This window comes from Thermobia domestica, chromosome 6, assembly GCF_964235325.1.
Source record: "Thermobia domestica chromosome 6, izTheDome1.hap1.1, whole genome shotgun sequence".
Lineage (NCBI taxonomy): Eukaryota > Metazoa > Arthropoda > Insecta > Zygentoma > Lepismatidae > Thermobia > Thermobia domestica.
Window position 1 is genome coordinate 53630851 of NC_137459.1, and position 18017 is coordinate 53648867.

The following is an 18017-nucleotide window of genomic DNA, read 5'->3' on the forward strand; positions in this document are numbered from 1 at the left end:
AAAAGTTCACATTAACGTAACTCGATAACTGCATCTTTTCCGATCTAAATCTGCCAAAACTGAAATAATAACTTTTGGAAGCCATTATTCTCGAAATTCTAAACAAGCTTCCCAAATCTGACCTAAATATTCACGTCGTAACGTGCCTAAACAACAAACATTAATAGACAACATAGGATATTTGATTTCTAGCAGTTACTCAACTTTTCTTCCAAAATTTGTTGCCTATGTACAGTCCGCAGAAAAAACCTGCAACATGAGCATGTATGTTTATTGTGAAACTATGCGCAGGGAATCGACAAGCGTCTAAGTGGCACGAATCACGCCAGGAGAAACCTTGGCGTCCTCCCCTGCACACTTATTGTGGAGCAAAAGACTTCGTCGTTTCACAATAAACTTACATGCTCGTGTTGCAGGTTTTATGTTGCGGACTGTACCACACGGTTAGCAAACGATATTTTAACAGTGTTTCTACTGTTTCGTTGTATCTTTTCAAGTCGCCTTTTCAAGTATCAAAGTTTTCAAAATAAAGATTTATCCTTTGGACTTGTGCGAAGCACAGAGCTCTAGCTACTTTTAATCCATTATTATTATTATTATTATTATTATTATTATTATTATTATTATTATTATTATTATTATTATTACTAAAAAGGTATTCCTGAAGTTCGGGCGACATTTTCCGACAAAGTCCAGGTAACGTTCTCCGTATGTATGACACATAAATATTGTGTCCAGAAAATTGTCCAGCATACTACTGTATATGGTAGAGCATTTGATGACCGCGTGCATACTGAACTGCAATTCCAAAGCAGTAACTAACACTAAAGCCTAACAATTCTTCTCTTGTTTGCGCCTTGATTGTACCGAGAGGGACTTGGCGGTGCGCAAGAATCGTGTGTACCCATTTTAATCAATTCACCAATTTTTTCACTCTAATTCATCTGAGTACTGTTTCTTAGCTGAACGCCCTTGTCTGTGGGACGAATTTACGATTTCTCTTTCTTATTCTAATCTCATGATCAGCAGTAAATTAATGTTAAGGGAATGTCTCGGTGGCTTATAACCATGTACTACGTGTTTTTCACATTCGCTTCGCTTCTTGATTTATCCAGAAGTCTTTTTCCTACACTTCACAACCACTTTATGCAGTACCTTATCCATGTGCTATTCTATGCGTGTGACGTCTCCTGTCCATCTTAGACGTATCTTAACTTTCTTTTATTCCTATGACGCTCGTTGAACTGTAACTACTGTGTAGCTGCTTGTGATTTTAGCCGAAAAAAAGTGAAATGTAAGACCAGAAACAGAAGAAAACAGCAAAAAGAAAAACTTAAAATATCTATAAAAGGCGTAAGTAGAATCAGTAAAGGACAGCAGCCTAGACTGAACGCGGTTCAGGATATAAATGGTATTTCGATGGCCTATTATAAATATATATGTGGTATGCAAGGAAAATTATGAAAGCCCTGTCTGAGGAGCTGCAACAACTAGAGACCACAGTGCGAAATCCTGGTAGGGGAATTCTCCCTCCTTAAGATTTTCGAAAAAACTTCGACTAGTAATTTAGCGCTGATGAATAAAGTGACACTATTGTGAGAAATCTGCAAATTAATTAATCTTATTCACATAATTAACATGTATGTCATATGTAATTAATGAGTAAACTAGTGGTTAGCGGTTCCTTAATCTCACATAGTTTAATAATTATGAATGTTCAAACATGTAAACTCTCAATGCTAAAATATTCCAGTGTGCAGTTTTTTTCTTTATTATTTGTTTTAACACTCCAATCTCCCCCCACCCCCACCTCGACTGTTGTAATTTCACACTCTGCTAGACACGATCAGTTTTAAAAAATAAAGGAACATAAATCAGCTGAGTATTTTTCTCAGTCGAACTCCTCAGTGCCGGATATATCCCCTTAATCCAAGAGATCCACAAATTTGTCTGCTTAATATGGCAGAAAGAGAGAATTTCGAAAGAATGAAAGGAACTGGTAATAATACTAATATTTAAGAAAGGAATTAAAACAAACAGCAATAATTAATTATCGAGGCACCTATCGCTATTAGCAACATGCCTAATATCTTCTCCAAAGTTCTTAGTACTCAGAGACCATCAGTGTAAATTCAGATTTAATAGGTTAGCACCGAATAAAATATTCATTACATAGATACTGATGGTCTCTATACGGTTTACCCAACATTGTTAGGGTCGTCAAGTCTAGGAGGCTTAGGTGGGCAGGTCATGTAGCTAGAATGGAAGAAAGTAGAAACGCTTTCAAAGTCTTGACTGGTAGACCCATAGGAAAACGACCATTAGGAAGACCTAGGCGCAGATGGGAGGACAATATTAAGATGGATCTCGCAGAGATAGGAATACAAAGTAGAAACTGGATGCAATTAGCTAAGGATAGAAGTCAGTGGAGAGCCTTTGTGAACGCGGCACTGAACCTCCGGGTTCCATAGGCCATAGAGTTAGTTAGTTAGTTAGATACTATATTTGATTTTTGATTTGATTTCAGTTTGGCAGCCCTTTCAGCAGCAAGGTTATGAGACGTAGACCTATAGCTTAACATGGAATCTGTACGACATGAGTTCCCGTCGGAAATCAAGCCCGAGTCTCCCATGCCAAAGGTGCGTATGCTAACCATTGAGCAACGAGGGAGCTTGGATAGATACTAGAGACAAAAGTGGGACATGAAGAAACGGCTAAAGACGCTATGTAACATCTTTAAAGAACCCGGAATTCCCAAGAAGACTGTACACCTAGTGAAGACCCTTCTTAGTTTAATGTCTCAGGATGACGGTCTGAAGCTATGGGAGACGGTGTTGATGATTAATGAACGGCGTGATGAAATGAAGAACGTGGCAAGAAACGGAGGAAATTCAAGAAAACAGATCCGTTGTATGCTGTGGCTGTGACAGTTGGTTGCTGACGCACAAGTAAGAACAAGCGGTTTGTCCACCACAAAGCTCATTTGGTGCGAGCTGAAATCAAACCAGGGATTCTACACTGGCGAAAATATGTCTTAGTAAAACAACATGTAGTATCGTGCGAATAGGAAGCAAATTTTTTCACTCTACTAAGGTCTAGCGCAAATGAATGCCTTATTCTCGTTCAGGGTTGAGAAAAACCATGTTTTTTATTGAAAAAAAAACAGGTTTTTTTGGTTTAAACCCGGTTTTCTTGGTTTAAATAATTTGCTCTATGTATTTATATTACATATGGACAGAAATAAGTTTATTTCGCCTTGGTGTTATTATGCAACAACGAGGGTCGTATAACCTTAAAGCGGAATCCAAACCGCTTCTCGGCTTAAATCCGAGAGAAACTGTTCTCATTTGGATTCGAATTCGGAACTAATTGGCCACAGTCTGCCAACTCACTCACGAAGGACTCCGGATAAAAATACGTTGTACTGATCTTCTACATACTTGTTAATATAATTGTCATGAGTCACTTCAAAAAGATAAACAGTTGCACGAATGAAACCATTATACAGAATTATATATATAAATCGGGAAACTCCCGCCTTAGCCACTGGCAGAATCCTGTTATTACTTTATTGTTTGGCATGTAAAATTTTATGGTCAACGTATCATAATCAGTACGCTAAAATTGAGGTATTAAATTACAAATTTAGTATGTAGATATCATTCAATTAAATTAAAACTGAAAGTCCAATCCAAGCTAATGTTGGAAGCTACATAGGCAATCGATAATTTTTGCCAATTTCTACCAATATATTTTAGCAACCTTGGCTTGCTTATAAAACAGGCATTCAGTCATACAATTTGGTTTGGTTTCGTGTTTTTAGGCTTAACATCCTTATGTAATACCGAGGTAAGAAGAAGACTTACTCAAGTAGCGCTTAAAGTGAAATCCGAGCCTCTACTTGGTTTACACTTGAAAGAATGGTTGGTTCGACCGAGAATTGAACATGGGACGCCGTGATTAAAAGGTGAAAAGGAGATAAAACTAATGCAGATGGTTTAATATATGGAAACGTCACCATGAAGTTCATACGATTTAAAGCTTTTTTTAAAACCAGTTTCTTTTTTTTTTTTTTTTTTTTTTTTAACCAGCTGGTTTAAACCAAAATGATTATATATATATCAGAAAAACGAAGCAGCAAAGCTGACTAGCACTGAATAGACTAGACAATGTGGGGTCACTGGAAGAAAGCGAGAATATCTTCCTGACTATGTGTACGGATATTGCCTTGAAAGTGAAGTACACAATAATAAGCCAAAATGGTATGCACGGAAACATTTAATCAATAATAATGAAGAGATGAGTGTATGTAAATGGTTAGGTGTAGCGCTAGCAAAGGAGAAATCAATTAGAAAATAAGATGTAGATTGATTAATTGAGGCATTGGATGGCAAAATGGCGTAACTCAGTTTTGAGACACTGTGAGATGTTGAGACTTTTCTTAGAATCGCTAGAGAAAAAGGGGACAATATCGGTTCTTTGCGCTGCCATCTTTTGACCTGTGGCCTAGTCTTCTAACTCTGAGATACGCAACTTTGCCATCCAACAGGTTATGGTTTCAAGTTCACGGAAATGACTTAATCTCATTAACAAAAAATAAATAAATAAATAAATAAATAAATAAATAAATAAATAAAAATAAAAATAAATAAATAAATAAAAAAAGTTACGCCATTTTGCCATTCAGCGCCTCAATTGTGGGGTATAAAGTTAACATCACTACAACAAACAAAACCTTTTATATCGAAGAAATTGAAAGTACCTCTGTCCATTGATTTGGAGTTTAGAGTCCCGTCTACCACCAAGGCTATACAAGACATGAACCAACAACTTAACACGGATCCGAACACATGCGCTAGCATCGGGAAACGAACCTGCGTCTCCCGCACCGAAGGCATGTATGCTAACCATACGAGGGAGCTCAGTAATAATCGGGAAGCCTAGGGGAAAGAGACTTTTGGAAAGAACAAAAAAACAACAATATAATACAATATAAAACAGGATATTCAGGAGGCGGATAATAATAATTCAAACTAGATTGGTTCGACACAAGACATAATCCAATAACGAGATACTGTTCCTGAGGAGAGTAATCTACGAGTGCATTAATCCATAAGAGTTAGATAAGTAGTGAATATTAAGAACGGTTTTCTTACCTTCTTTGTTTATCATGAAGGCATACGAGGTTCCAAAGCCATTGAAGTAGGTTATATCTTCGACAATATCACTCAAGTGCAAATCCATACCAACAACCCCTACGATGCTATCAACACGAAAGCACGGTTGGCTAACACTGATGACAACTCCTGAATAAATAAATAAATAAATAAATAAATAAAATAAAACAAATGCAAAACTTGTTAAAAGTGAGAAAAATATACAAAGTGGAAATTATTCATTATGATAAACTTTGTTTTATTATAGTTATTATCCAATTTCATTCTGACAAGAAATTGAAAAAGATGCAATTTTGACTTTGAGATCCCGTAAGAGAAAAATTATAATTACAGACTCCAGTCTACAAGACTGATCCTAAATACATCTGAAAGTTACCACAATAGGTATGAAATCTCCTGAATTTTTTTTTTTTTTTTTTCATTACATAAAATAATAAATCAAACCAAACCATTTCTAAAGCTGCTACATTATTAATACATTTCTTTAATTAAAAATACGGGACCCATCACAAGAAAACACTGAAGGTGTACGAAAGTAATTTTGCAGGATACGAAAAAAAAAGTTAGCAGTATACTATTCACGATTGCAAAGTTTGACTATCTCTTCAAGTTCTAGAAAACTTTGTAAAGAAAAATTTTAGAAAAAGTTTCCCTATTTGACACTTCCAATATTTTCTACCTGCAGTACACAATTTTCAGCAGAACGATGCGAAACCGATTTATAACTTACAACGCAGCATTCCTAATAATTCTTGATCTATCCCTCTACTTCAGTTCCTTAAATCAAGCTCAGTGAGATAATTGGGCAAAAACTGCTTTCAAAAAGAAAGACTAAAACAACGGTTTGGATAAACACAACGATACGACGTAGCATATTAAAAAGAAACAAAATAAATAAATATACTCTACAGTATTAAATGGATTCAGTTCAAACTATATTTCATGCACTAATTAGAATCAGAACTTTAGTTCCTTACCTCTTCCTATGCTATCCCAATACGGCAACGAAAATGTTGGTTCATTCTTTGCCGACATATTAAGCACAGAGTAAAACTGCCCCACTGTAACACTTAAATTCTTTGTGGAGTTCACTGACTGCATTACACCTTTCTTAATCCGTAACGGTCCCGAAATGTTATACTTTTTAAAGTTCTGGTCGGCTATGTCTTGTAGAAAGTGTTTCTCCAGCAGGATTGGTTTTTCATCTGGCGATAAAACAAGGATATATTATCCCATTAAACAAAAATGTTCATACAAATCATTACATACAGGCTTCTTACAATATAATTTTTATTTTATTCCCCCCCCCCCCTGATTTCCAGGTGCCAGACAAACTATTTTCCCTGAATTGCAGCATTTAATAAGATAAAAATTCAATAATGAAGAACGAGTTAAATAAAGGCTTGGCTAATAACACTGGATAAGAAAACACGTAAACTAACTAAAGAATTGCTATTTGAGCGGCTGAATAAATTTTACGAGGTCTTTAAGTTAATACACATCAATGGAATATCTGGTTCAAGGTCATTTGAAGGTCAAATCGAGAGGGAATATTACAGAAATCAGGACAAAAAGTACATAAATGTTTTTTAAGTCGCTGAATCCGATTGTCATTTTCTTCACCCGACAAGGACATTTCAAGGTCAAATTTGAAAACTGTCGAAAAACCTAACAAAATTCATATAGGCTTTTAGTGTAGTTGAAAAAGAAACTTTCAAAGAATCGGAATCACTCCTACTGCAAAACAAATGGTGACGAATTGCCGACCATGGAAGTAGAGATGGTCCGATATTAGGGTATTATTGCACTTGTAAGTCCGGTGCTGCGACACAAAGTTGTTGTGCACATGTAGCCAATGTCCTATGGTTTTTAGGATGGGCTCGACATCAACAACAAATCAAATACCCTAGTCGATCTCTACTGGAATACATACAAGATGCTGGTAATCGTAATGTGAAGAACGATGGACATGAAGGTGAACTCACATATTCAAGAATGATGAGATGTGAGATGAAGAACAAATCTTTATTGGAGAAGAAGACACTGCAAATGACTGACTGGAAAACTAAATGGACAATATTAATTGTAAATTCGATTAACACCGACCTCGGATTCGGAATCAGCTACTCTAAAATCCTATCTATGAATTTTGGCAGATTTTTCTGACGGGTTTTCAAGTATGACGTTGAAATGACTTTGTCGAAAATAATAATAACGATCGGATCCAGTAGTTTTGATTCAGATTTTTGTAACGTTTCCTCTCGATTTGACCTTCAAATGACCTTGAACATTACATTACGATGGAGGTTAACCGACCTCGGATTAGGAATCAGCGACCCAAAAATCCCTAGTATACCGTAGAGAGAGTTGTTTATACTTTATAGATAAAGTGTTGATCTAATTATTATTTTTAGTTTATGAGGGAGCGTATGTCTTTAAGTGACGATAATAATCAGTGGATAACTCGAAAATGTGAGATTTCCGGGCTTTGTGCCCATTGAGACTTTTTATCAGAGGACCAAAACACACAACATACTGCAATACCAGCCAATTTAACGGAAACCGTATTTTCATACGCTCTGAGTGGGGTCCTTTGTAAGAACCCTGTACACAGCATCAAACAACTGAAGATACTAAAATAAACTGAGTAATGAAATAGGATCACAATGTAGTAATTATTAATTAAACCATATGAAAACTTACACTGCTGACGGCTTTCAGTTAAGTATTCGATTTTGTTTTATTTACAATATTTAAAAAACTCCTAAAAATACATGTAGACTACTTAATTTTCTTTCAATAATATTACTATTCAATATGTCTTAATATCAATACTACAATACTACAGTAAAACTACTCTAATCATTTTCTCCTACAATCTAATCCTAAACATGTTTTCATATACCTTACATAACATATCGACTACAGGACAAAATGACGCTTTTGCGTATAATTTATATGTGGTGTAGCAATTTAAAATTTCCTTCAAATATCTAAATGACATATTTTATTAATCTATAACAAGGCTAAGTAACTATTTATATAACAGAACACAAAGACAAAGATGAATGCATTAATATTTTTACCACTAATAAGACGGAAAAGTACACTGTCAACTGACTTCATAACTATATTAAGAAATTCTGCAGTATGATATTATTTAAGTAAGCCTGTAACCTAAATCAAACCTTACCATCAATGACCGCATACGTATTAATTACTACGGAATAATCTCCCTTTTGATGTTCTTGAGCAATTGTAGCTAAGACAACTTTTGCATCTGCCAGAGATGTCAACAGGCCTCTGCTGATATACACTATAAGTGCTTCTGATGTATTTGTTCCCAATAACGTACTTTGTATCATTTCAAATGCATGTTTGAAGCCAAGTGAATGATTTGTTGGACCTGATAAAAAAGAAATAAAAAATAAGTCAATTTACACAAGCAATTTAAACTACGATTTATTTGTAAAGATCAAGAGACAATTAAATAGTTTCAAGCGATACGAACTTCCGAAGGTGTAGGTGGTTTCACCACAACGTACGCAATGGCAGACCAGATACGGTTTCAATTATTGTGGGTTGCAACATAAATTCGATTATATAGTAGTGTTTCTACTTTGTGGAAATATAATGAAACCTATGAATAGCGGACACTAACGGTATTTGAGTATTTGTCCGTAAAAAGGGGGTTGGGGGATGTGATTACATGGGCATGTAATGTGGTAATTTTAAACTGAAGTACGTGTCATTCCCTTGTAAAAATCAAATTATTTGCATACAGTTTGTACTAAAACCAACGCTACAAGAAAATGCAATATTATCATAAAACATTGAAAACGTAGACAGGACTCACCGACTATGACGATTTATGATTTTTTTTTGGGGGGGGGGGATAAGTTTGCAATAGTTGTCTATGGTGTACGTTCTGCAGAAATTAGTTTCTGTTCGAAATTTGCTTGTAACTGATGGGTCAATCGTAGGGCTTCATTGTCACAACGATTAACGGTGAACTTCTTTCCTTCACTGCGCTCAATACTGTATGTATGAACAGAAAACAATTTTTGTTTGTTACTAAGAGGTTACTGAAGCTCTGAAAAAAAAAAAAAAAAAATAAATAAATAAATAAAGAAAAGAAAAACTGTCTGTGTTCGCATTTGAAATTGTCCGTAAAAGGAAGGGTTCAGTTCTATAATAAATACCTTTCCCCGGACAAAGAAGTCCGCTAATGGATGTTTCACTGTGCTCATTTCTTCTAAAATAATGGTTATTTTTTTATTATCTTAACGATCAATAAGCATTTAGCACATTGTATTAAATGTAAAGAAATATTTTATGGAATCTGTTCCATTTATCTTAAAAATAAATAAATAAAATGAACAGTAACACTGATCGAGAAAACTCTCTAATAAAAAGAGCTTAGTGATCAAAATGCCACTGGTCCTCAAAAGCAGCTCGGTCACTGCCACTAGCATTTTAGTTATAAAACTACTCTATCATCTAAAAGCAACTTAGTCTTAATGAATTTTACACAATGTTTACATACTGTTTCTTGCTTCTTTAAGCATATGAGTTTACGTTTTAGATTAAAATTTTCGAATAATTTTAACACAGAAGTGTCCGTACAATCTTTTCTCAAGGGAAGACATAGAAAATGAAATGCGAAATGTCACTACTTCATTGACAGATTAACTGTATTTAGAAGCTTACTTATTTCTTTTCTTTTTAAATACAAAAATGGGAATTAAAATGGGATAAAATAAAAAATAAAAGCCACCAACTTTCTCGCTCCCATTTTTTAAAACTGAATCATGTACTAAGCCATACTGTTGAGTTGTTACTGAAATATGAATAAAATTACTATCCTTGTTTTCGAAAGTTGAACTGGAATGATTCGGTTAATCTGAACTACTACACAGGTTTGTATCCGAGGCATGTATCTCCACGTTATGGAGTTAATAATTACAGATTTACAACACTTAGTCATCACAGCTGTTTCTCAAAAAAAATTGCAATTGTCGACATTCACCCTCCAGTAAATTATTCTTATTTTCTGAACGGTATGGACCCTAGATGTCTGCACCAACCTACAGAGAGAAATTAGGGAGGGAAAAAATCAACAGAAACTGGAATCAAAGCTGCGACTGTACACTCAAACGATTAGCAATTTATTGCTGAGACACTGAGCCATGAATTGAGTTTGTTTATTTATTTATTTATTTATTTTTTCAATATAGACAAATTCACTAAACCTACTGGGGCTCTCAAGTATCCAAACTTTAGTAAGCGTGGGCCAGAGTTCACTTCCAGCGTGAAACTCAGTCCTCATTAACTTACAGCTCATGACTGCGAAACATTAAGTAATCGAACTAATTTTTGGAAATACATACCTTTAGATTTTGTTAAACCATCTATATATCTCGAGAAATGAAATTTTGTTTCGTGAGTTGCAAATGCCATCGTCCTCTGCAAACATTCTTCATCTCCTGGATATGAAGCTGATTCGGCCAATCCTATGAGCCCCACTTTGTCGTGGTAGGACAACGTAGCTATCACGTGTTTACCTATTGTTACAGAAATTAAAACACAATTGATAACAATATTTTGTAAGTCTTTACCAAAAATATTGTCGCCATTAAAAGTAGATACCAGTCTATAAAAATTTTCTTTCAAAAACTTCAGAGTGAGTTCAGTCGATTTAAGTACAACGTCCTATAATCTCATTTTTGACTTATAGAACTGTGCACTCAGAAAGTTGTTTCTAACTTGTCTCAAGGCATTATCGACGAACGAAATTTCATATATGGGCATCCACTTTAGCTGGAAAGTACAATAGACAAGGTATAATTCATGAAATATAATTTTCCTAATGTCAAAATGAAAAATAATTGGTGCACACACACAAGAAGGCTCATTCTACACACTGATAACTACTACACACCTGCAGCCTACGAAAAGTAAGCAAATAAGTGGACCATGCACTGAAAAGTAGTTGCTTCATGATCACTAACTTCCAGGGCTGATTACAGCTTTATATGTCCTACATGAATTGATTTACAGTAGGATTTACAGATAACAAAATTTAGTATGTGAATGTACACGCTGAGTTAGATTCTTGATAGGAGTCATGTGGTCCAGATGTTAAATTACAAATTTGTCCCCTGTACATCCTCACGCTGAAAATGGACACTAAAAACAAGAGAAATACGTAGTGTAATAATCCTACACTTTAGGGTGACTATCGTGATAACTATTTACTATGCAGCATATTTTGTACATAGCACTGTAGCGTACGAAGCACTGAAGTGCAACGAAAAATGACAGCTAGTGTTTGAAATGTAAGTAATACAGAATGGAGAAATTTAACTGGAGAAAGTGATAACAAATTAAGGAAAGAATACCGAATATAAATATGAGAAAGGAAATGGTAATGCAGTGGTCTTGATAAACCGATGCTCAGTATAACCAAGCAAAAAATAAAATAAAAAAAAAAAGACCTGATTAGCTAACAAACGGTATGCTTTCAAATTCAATTACATTATTATGAGTTCAAACAACATTGGACAGTTCTGTACGTACTTCAGAAATTTAGACATATTTCATCCTTCCTGAGATTTCCAGTCAAGTTCTGATTGTTTATATAACACCTGACTCTATATCTGTTTCATATTGCAGTGAGTTTAGTCCGAGTATTGCATTGAAAGTGGGAGCTAAAAATAAAATAAAGAAGTTGGTTTCTGTTAGAATAAAATTCGAGGTCGCCCCACGCACCTGACCGAGGCGAAACCATAATACACAATGCAGCAAAATATGGTATGGGTAAAGTGATCGCAGGAAACTGGCGTCAAAATAGGAATAAAATAGAACAGCTCTGCCTACAGTAATTTTCCGAAGAGTCAATACACAATTAAAAAAAAGTACACAATAAAAAAAATGGATATTAGTAGTAGTATGTATACATTGTAGTAATACGTAACTTACAAAGAATAAAAAAGTGATTTGACTGGACCGTGACTCGTACCCGAGATTTCCGGCATATCGTGCCGATACGTTAACCGATACGTCACCCACTCTGTTTCCCAGAACAGCCAAATACTCTCTCACTCCGGTGCTCTCCACTCAGACCACATGGCTTGTACCACAGCCTAAGCTGCTGTGCTTGGACAATCCAGTGTCCATATATTGAGAACACCTTTAGAGGACTGTGATTTCATATATATTAATGTAAGGAGGAAACAACCGGTTTACACTTACTTTTACACATCACAATCCCCTGCAGGTGCAATTCAATAACTTGAGGATTGTGGTGTTTAAAAATAAGTTTAAATCGGTTGTTTCCTCCTTTCATTAACGTAGGAATAAGTAGTTTTACTTTTTTTTTCAAAAAAGTATTGTAGTTTATATACTATATTGTATTTGTAGAAAATCTGTAAAATTAAAAAAAAAAAAGAAAAAAGTATCTTTACTTGATAACGCAGGGTCATATGGGAACATTCAATTGAATTATTCGACCTTTACTGTAGTTAACACATTGGATGAAGGAAAAGAAATAGTTTATTACAAATATAATGAAAATTGAACCTGAGAGGAAGGAGAGCACACAGAGAGTAATTTTACGTCAAACTGAAATATTACGGTAGAAACACAGTGATTTGAGGCCAGTGACGGCAAAATACTTATGATCATGATATATCTAATATCATAGAACAGGCAAGCAGATAGGAAGAAGCGGTATTTAGATGGGCAGGGGACGACGAAGACAACTGCTTTTGTTCGTTCTCACTGCCTACTCAAAATCATGAACGGGTATGAATGAGGGTGATTCAGAAAGTAAACCTACAAGCCCAGTATTAGGCCAATAGTTGTACAAACATTCTGAACTGTTTATCTGCATTGATGTTTAAGCTATAGAATGCCACTTGTTTCGCTTTCCTATTTCTTCTCGTTCCAGAGTAATGGAGAAATCCATGGCATCCAGTGGTGGCGTCCGATTGAAACAGCAGGCTGTCATTGAATTTCTGACTGCGGAAGATTGAGCCTAGGAACATTCATCGCCGGCGACGAGTCGTGGATACACCATTACGACCCGGAAACGAAGCATCAGTCAATGAAGTACCGGCACACGTCCTCTCCTCCGCCAATAAAATTCAAAGTTGTCCCATCTGCTGGCAAAGTGTTTGTTGACATTCTTCCTCATCTTGCTTCTAGTCCGGATCTTGCGCCCTGCGACTTTTGGCTCTTCCCCAAGCTTAAGGGTCACCTTCTGGGCCAACGCGACAGTTGTGATGCGGAGGTGGAAGCAGCGGTTCGGCATTGGTGTCGCCAGCAGATACCACAATTCTTCGCCGACTGCATGAAAAACCTTGTTTCGCGTTGGTGTAAGTATGTTGCCCGTAATGGGAACTATATTCAAAAATGAAGCCACCATTTGTAGCTGACAATGCAAGCTTTCCACTGATACCTGTATCGGTACTATTTGTCAAACAGAAATAAAGGTATCACCTTGGAAGCATATGAAATCCAGTAGCGTTACAGTCCTGTACGTCATTGTGTTATACCAGAGTTTCCTAAGGTGTTTTCCTCGAGCTCTGCCCTTGTGGTCTTCTTAGATTGAACATCTATCCAAAACAGACAAACAAACAAACAAACAAACAAACAAACAAACAAACAAACAAACAAAAAAATGCAACTGACCTGCGTATCACACATAATTCGGAATCTCAATCAAGTACAGATTATACAATTTAATATGATAGAGATTATGCAAATTGTAATATACATTTATTACTAAAAATGCTCTTGATAGCCATGAATTGTTAAAAAAAAAAAAATACGAGGCGCGTTCGGAAACTAACCTCCGATTAGTTTCTGTACGCGAAGTAGTGGGGGCAGCGCTACCATCTTTGCACAGAAGTGCGTGGTAGATCAGTCTACATCAAGCCGTGGTAGAGTGAAAGTTATCTGTTCACTAGTTCCACTTTTGTAGCGTCTCAAAATGTGTGCTGCCACAGAAAACCACGCCAAGTACGAGGTGCGAGCTGTTATGCGCTTTCTTACGGCAAAAAATATTCAGCACCAGCTATTCATCGGGAACTTTGTGTCGTGTATGGATCAAGTGTGATGAGTGAATGGGTGGGTTCGTTCATTTAAAAGTAGACGAACAAACATTCATGACGAAGAGAGAAGTGGCAGACCATCAGTGGTCACCGATAAACTCGTTCAGAAAATTGACGGAAAAGTTCGTGAAAATCGACGTTTCACAATCTCGAAACTTTCCGATGAATTTCCACAAATTCCCAGGACTGTGTTATATGAAGTAGTGGCACAGAGGTTAGGCTACAGAAAGTACTGTTGTTCAAGACACAGGCGGGAGATTTTTATGCTGATACAATTTCTAAGCTAGTGCAGAGATATGACAAGTGCTTGAATGTTTACGGAAACCAAGTTGAAAAATTGAGCAAAGTAGTTTTCATATGTATATAATAAAATCTTATTTACTTTGGTGTTTCATTTTTAACCAATCGGAGGTTACTTACCGAATGCACCTCGTATGTGTATATATATATATGTATATGAATTTTCTTCTATTAATGCTAATATAAAATTAAGGTATTTTACTTTATATTATTTTAAATATATAAGGATACTGGTACAATGATATTTTTCGAAAAGAAGTGAGAAAAGTGTAGTGGTTCGTAAAACACTGGCACTAATAAAAGCGATCCCTAGTTTGAGAATCGCTGGGTTACATAAAAGTATTATCGTTTTACGTATCTTCCTTTCTAATGATACTATACACATCCATTTTAAAGCAATAGAAACGAAAAGAAAAAAAAATGTGTAATGAAATGCTTCAACAATTTTACCAATCATGTGTTGACACATTAAATGATGCACGACAAAATTTAAATAAAATCAATATTTTTTATATTGTGAATCAACATGTTACAAACTAACCGATTGCCTTTGCTGTCGCCAACTGATGTGGACTTAGCGAGTTTCCATGGTCTATCACAACAACAATGTACTTGCTATATGGCTGCACAGTAGCTAGGAAGACGTCCCTGAAATTACAAAATAATAAAATGCATCATTAGAAAATACATTTTTAATTGCAAACTATAAAACACGAAATTCTCATGTTGTTCATTTCCGTCAAAGACTCACACACATTTGTAGAAGCTTAGATTTATATCAAGTTGGTGAAATAATAATTGACGTTTTTGTTAGTTTTAACTTTGATGCATAATTTTAGGAAAAACTTTAATTTAACAATAGTTATGTAATATACAATTTTAAAAAGTAAAGTTCTCTCTATCTTTTCTTGAAATTGGTTTTAACTTTATGTTTTCTGTTTATTTTAGGCTATTTAAGTAATAATAGAAAGCAAGCTAATTCGAGTAATTTTATTGTACGTGTTCAAATTGGGAGGTAAAGCTGCAGAAACTGCTCGCAGTATCAACCAAGCATTTGGCCAGAGGACCATCATTGAAAGTACAGCTCAATAATACTTCCAAAAGTTTCGTCAAGGTGACGAGAGCCCCAAAGATAAGGAGAACCGTGGACGTCCTTCTGTGATTGAGGAATTGAGAGTCATTATTGAAAATGATCAAAGCAAAATGACTCAAGAGACTGCTTAAGAGCTTCGACATTTGCACTCAATGGGAAAATCAAAACACCCCGGCAAATGGGCGCCTCATGACCTGAACAACCAAAGCCAAAAATTTCTTAGATACGAAGTTTGTTCTGCGTTACATCTTCACAACAAAAATGATCCATTTCTTGATCGCATTGTGTCATGCGATAAAAAATGAATCCTATACGACAACCGACGATGTTCCGCGCAGTAGCTGGACAGCGATGAAGTACCAGAGCACTTCCCCAAACCGCAGCTGTAAAAAAAGAAGGTAATGGTGTTTTTGGTGGTCGGCACGTGGATTTGATTTGATTTTGAGTTTGTCCCTTTTCAGCAGCGAGGCTATGTGAGACGTGGACCTACTGATTAACGTGGAATCCGAACCACATGAGCTCCCGCCGGGAATCGAATCCGGCTCTCCTGCGCCAAAGGCGCGTATGCTAACCACTTAGCCACGGATGAGTCGGCACGTGTAGTCATTCACTACAACTTCTTGAACCCTGCCGAAATTATTATATCAGAGAAGTATTGCCAAAAAATGACATAAAGCACCAAAAACTGCATTGGCCAGCATTGGTCAATCGAAAGGGACCAATTCTTCTGCACACAACGGCAGACCACATGTCTCACAAATGAACGCATAAAAATTGAATTAACTGGGATACGAAACTACCTTATCCAGCTTACCCACCAGACCTTTCTGTTACCGACGACCACTCTTTCAAGATACTTTTCTGCAGGCCATCAACCAACAACCAAACAGCTACCGAAAACACCTTTGAAGAGTTCACCGGTTCTACAGTGCGACCAATAACCTTTTACATTCAAACTAAATGCGTGTAACAATGTAAGATATTAAGATATAATATTTGAATCTCCCATCCTGTTCATTGATATGGCAACACTGCTCCCTACGTGAATTGCCACATGACTTCCGCATAACTGCCTGCGGAAGGAGGAGAATAAGGTCTGTGTACTGACCAGTTCACTGTCTCGCCTTTCCATATTTGGTGAACAACAATGACAAATACGAGTGACTTCGCTTTGGAGGACCAATTGTGGCAAGTGTGTGGGTCCATGAAAGGAAGCACACCAACGAAAATATGCCATAGGTGATGCATTGATTTCGTAAACGGCCATCAAGTCATCAGACTTTGATCACGTGGGGAAAGAAATCTTGAAGTGTTTCGGATGCCCCTCGCTTTGGTCGTCCATCAATCCAAAAGAAAACGTGTGCAGAAGTTAGTGCATCAGTGATGAGTTCACCCTGTAAGTCGGCCAGAAAGCGTTCTGCAGAACTTGGATTTCCAAGGTGCACAATGCAGCAACACACGAAAATCGACTTAAGCTTGCACGCATTCTGGCCAATAGCCATCAATGAACTAACAGACAATGGCTTAAACCGCGAGCAGGAAGCATGCAAAATTTTGTTGGAGGCCTTCTCAACCATTCCTACTCAGAAGTGCATTCTTTTTTCTCATGAATGTGCTATTTATCGGAGTTCGTGGGATAGGAACATCTTTATATGAGAAAAGGAAAACCCATAGTTTTATCACGAAATTGAGAACAATCCTCCGCACGTCATGCTTTGGGCGGAAATGCACATCTTTGGTCTATACTTCTTTAAGAGTCTTCATCCCTGCGAAATTAAAATACCGCTAATTTTACAGTAATTATGTGATATATTCAAATACATAAAAGATAATTGAAATATGGAACAAGAGCGCCCTAGACAATATTATTTTGTGTGAGGTACCGTTATCACAAGTCACCTAGCGGCTTTCCGTTTTCAGCTGTTTAGAAACGCGAAAATAAATGCCGATTTTCAAAATGGCTCGAAATCGAAAGCAGATAAGTGAGTCGTGATAACGGTTTCTCATGTAAAATAATATTGTCTAGGGCGCTCTTGTTCCACATTTCGATTATCTTTTATCTATTTGAAGATATCACATAATTACTGTAAAATTAGCGGTATTTTAATTTCGCCGGGATGAAGACTCTTAAGGGTTCCGTGACACCCAGGTTACTTATCTGGAGATCATGAATGACTGACTTCTCCCACAGCTGCAGAATCTGGACATCAACATGGTTGTTTACCAACACGATGGAACACCAGCCCACTTCTCAGTTGCTGTTCGTAAACGCCTGAACGCACTTTTCACTGGCCGGTGGATAGAATGTGGGTCTTCAAATTCACCATCCGC

The 18017-nt window shown here is 36.4% G+C and overlaps 1 protein-coding gene across 1 annotated transcript in view; it reads right to left on the minus strand.

The window, feature by feature from the left end:
• LOC145687996 (VWFA and cache domain-containing protein 1) overlaps window positions 1-18017 on the minus strand; it is a 91329-nt gene that overhangs the window by 52529 nt on the left and 20783 nt on the right. Inside the window, exons 6-10 of the mRNA XM_081761651.1 lie at window positions 15135-15241; window positions 10568-10741; window positions 8371-8583; window positions 6155-6382; window positions 5157-5306 (exon numbers count right to left, since the gene is read on the minus strand). Coding sequence (XP_081617777.1) covers window positions 5157-5306; window positions 6155-6382; window positions 8371-8583; window positions 10568-10741; window positions 15135-15241 — 872 coding nt within the window. The remainder of the gene's footprint in view (window positions 1-5156; window positions 5307-6154; window positions 6383-8370; window positions 8584-10567; window positions 10742-15134; window positions 15242-18017) is intronic.